Here is a 2,829-nt window from a genome sequence, read left to right as displayed (position 1 = left end):
CAACGCCCAGAACCATTTCAGGCAGAAGTACGAGTAGTCCGCAGTTTTTCGTGGAAAAAAATGGCCGGAATGAGTCAGCTTGTAGGGATTCTGTGCGTCCTGGGCACACACCTGGCCGTGACCGTGACGGCAGGTGAGGTCACCACCTGTCCACCTGGCCAGTTCGCTTACCTGGTGCCGGACGCCACCCCGATGTACGTGCAGGCCGGGGAATACGTGTGCAGGTATGGCTGTTGTCGTGATCTTCACTCAGTGACCACCTCGGTATATTCTAGCCTCCGCAGAAGGCTTATAGAACTGGGGGTTTGGTGGTCTTCGGCTGTTTTCTGATTAGCCCAGTTCTAAAAACGGGGGTAATTCAACCAGGCCGGCTATGTTGTCTATATGCAATCAGAAAATAGCACATAAAAGCTCCCAAAGACCACGAAGACCCCCAAACCCCTCAGATTTGGGCATGCTATGGAGGCTAGGTATATTCATAGTATTACGGTTAACCATGTCGACAATATTGAACGTAACTTGACATATATATATATACTTGTATATGTACTACTATAATAGCCTACCGTGTTAGTTTTACTGAATGTGTTGATTACAAACTTCGGCGCAATTCAGTTTTTACTGCAAGGCCGATTTGTCCCGTGTTTTTAGAGGAAGTTAAAAAGACTAGAATACATTAGACATTTATATATACATGTACATGTAATAGTTATATGTATTATATATACATGTACATGTAATAGTTATATGTATTATATAAATATGTATTCGTAAATGTATATTGATGTGACCTGTGCTTAGCCCAGTGGGGCAAAAATGTACAATTAAGGTCAAATTAATAATAAAACCATTTATTTACCACCAGGAGGTGTAGACTCTGCGCCGACGGACAGGAACTGGTAGAACCGTGTGTTGGCACGAACGACACTCGGTGCGGCGGCTGCATTCGGCAGAAGGAAGGGTTCGTGTGGGACGAAGGGACGCGCTCATGTCAGCACAGGGACGTTCTAGCCGGGCTGGCGCGGCCAGAGGACTTTCTCACGCCGCAGGGTGGGGAGAAATTCGCCGGGACGGCGCCCGTGCCCGTGCCGGCTGCAGGCTCCGACCAGGGCGGCCTTGCGATAGGTCTGTAGTAGTAGTAGTAGTAGTAGTAGTAGTAGTAGTAGTAGTAGTAGTAGCAGCAGTAGTAGTAGTAGTAGTAGTAGTAGCAGTAGTAGTAGTAGTAGTAGTAGTAGTAGTAGTAGACTGGTTTATTTGGCCTTTAGATGTGACATAAATGCCACCTGGCAGCTGGATGTGAGGCGATTTTACAGACGTGTCAGGCTAACTTAAGTAGTTACAAATTAGTTACACATTTACAGTTAAAATCGTTACAATATAATACTACGTTAGAATTGACGTATTCAATCATTAAAGATTCTAAGGACAATATAACTGTCACAGATGTTATACAAAGCAACATTACATATATAACAATGGCTGTCAGGGATCAATTATAAGTTACTTACTGAAAGGTACTTATATAACACAATTGTAGGCCTGTGGGTGTCCATGGCAGTGCTAGCTGTGGTGGCGGCCGTCTTGCTGTTTCTTCTGCTGCGCAGACGAGGCGACAACAACAGACGAGGCAAGAAACTTCAGGTCACAAGTAAGTGTTTACATATATACAGATAGAGTTGGGCGTGGCGTGCTGATATACTAGTAGCATTGCCCTGTTTTATATACAAATTATTAGCCTCTACCAGGCTTGGGGAGGCGGCTGGAAAGAGTAGAAATCGGCCAAATAGAGAGATAACATGCCAAGGGAGTTTGTCCGTTGAGAGAACAATATTTCGCCGCACATGTTCTCTCAGCGGACAAACTCACCCGGCATGCTTATCTCTCTATTTGGCCGATTTCTACTCTTTCCAGCCGCCTCCCCGAGCCTGGTAGAGGCTAACAAATTATGCCTCCCGTTCGATTTCTGGAATATTCAGACATGACGTGTATTTTTATTCTGTCGGATCGGGAGGTAAAGTTGGCGGCCCCGTGTCGAGGGAGCTTTTGGCGCCAAACTACTGCACGTGAAAGAATCCAACACACTTGTCTTGAAGAGTAGGAGGCGATGTCTGAAGACGAACTGAACCTTGGCGCGGACTCCATCGTCTTCCAAGACGGAAGGATGCCAACAACAACGCGAGCTATAGTGAAACCCCGTTACAGTTTATTTTATATTTGATCTGGGTATATAGCCGCTGCCCATTCAGCTAGTAGTACCTGCTTTCCAATGGAGCCCAGCATACATTTACACAGGACAAGACATGATTACATTTAGTCAAGCAACGGAAGGTGGATAAATTCCGATGCGTCAAAACAAAAGCAATTGTCCATAAATCAAAGTCGTCATAACGTTCCAAGTACAGTGCAGCTAAAGCTAACAAAAAAACCCTACGCACAAGAAACTGTTACTCAAGCTTAGTCCGTCAGTCCTTTATCTTTTATTATGTATCTTTGTTCTTGTTCCCACCAGCCAAAGCTGTAGAAGAGCAGAGCCTGTCCGGATCAGACTCCCGGACGTCGTCGCCGTTCCTTCAGCGGCGGGACTCCGAGGAGACGGTTCCGGCCCGGGTGTACAACAACCGCCCCTGGAGTCCAGCGGGGAGCCCGCACAGCTTCTCTTGGAACGGCCCGTGTTTCACACAGCCGAAGGAGGGCTACGTTTAACGTCACCTGCAGTTCATTTACCTGATACCTCACATTAAGTCAAGTGGCCTCTACCAGGCTTTAGAGACGGCCAGAAAGACTAGAAATTGGCCACCAGGCTTCAGAAGCGGTTGGAAAGAGTAGAAA

General features: G+C 46.5%; 1 protein-coding gene across 1 annotated transcript; it reads left to right on the top strand.

Annotated features, from left to right (window-relative positions):
* Positions 1-2,829, top strand: LOC109487937. The gene is made up of 4 exons (XM_019792038.1): positions 1-224; positions 866-1,125; positions 1,538-1,648; positions 2,510-2,829. The coding sequence occupies exons 1-4, from the start codon at positions 61-63 to the stop codon at positions 2,701-2,703; spliced, it is 729 nt and encodes a 242-aa protein (XP_019647597.1). The 5' UTR covers positions 1-60; the 3' UTR covers positions 2,704-2,829.

Source organism: Branchiostoma belcheri, unplaced genomic scaffold (assembly GCF_001625305.1).
Source record: "Branchiostoma belcheri isolate BF01 breed outbred unplaced genomic scaffold, Haploidv18h27 scaffold90, whole genome shotgun sequence".
In the NCBI taxonomy this organism is placed as follows: domain Eukaryota; kingdom Metazoa; phylum Chordata; class Leptocardii; order Amphioxiformes; family Branchiostomatidae; genus Branchiostoma; species Branchiostoma belcheri.
The sequence above is the reverse complement of the archived record's forward strand: the minus strand, read 5'-3'. Positions and strand labels throughout refer to the sequence as shown.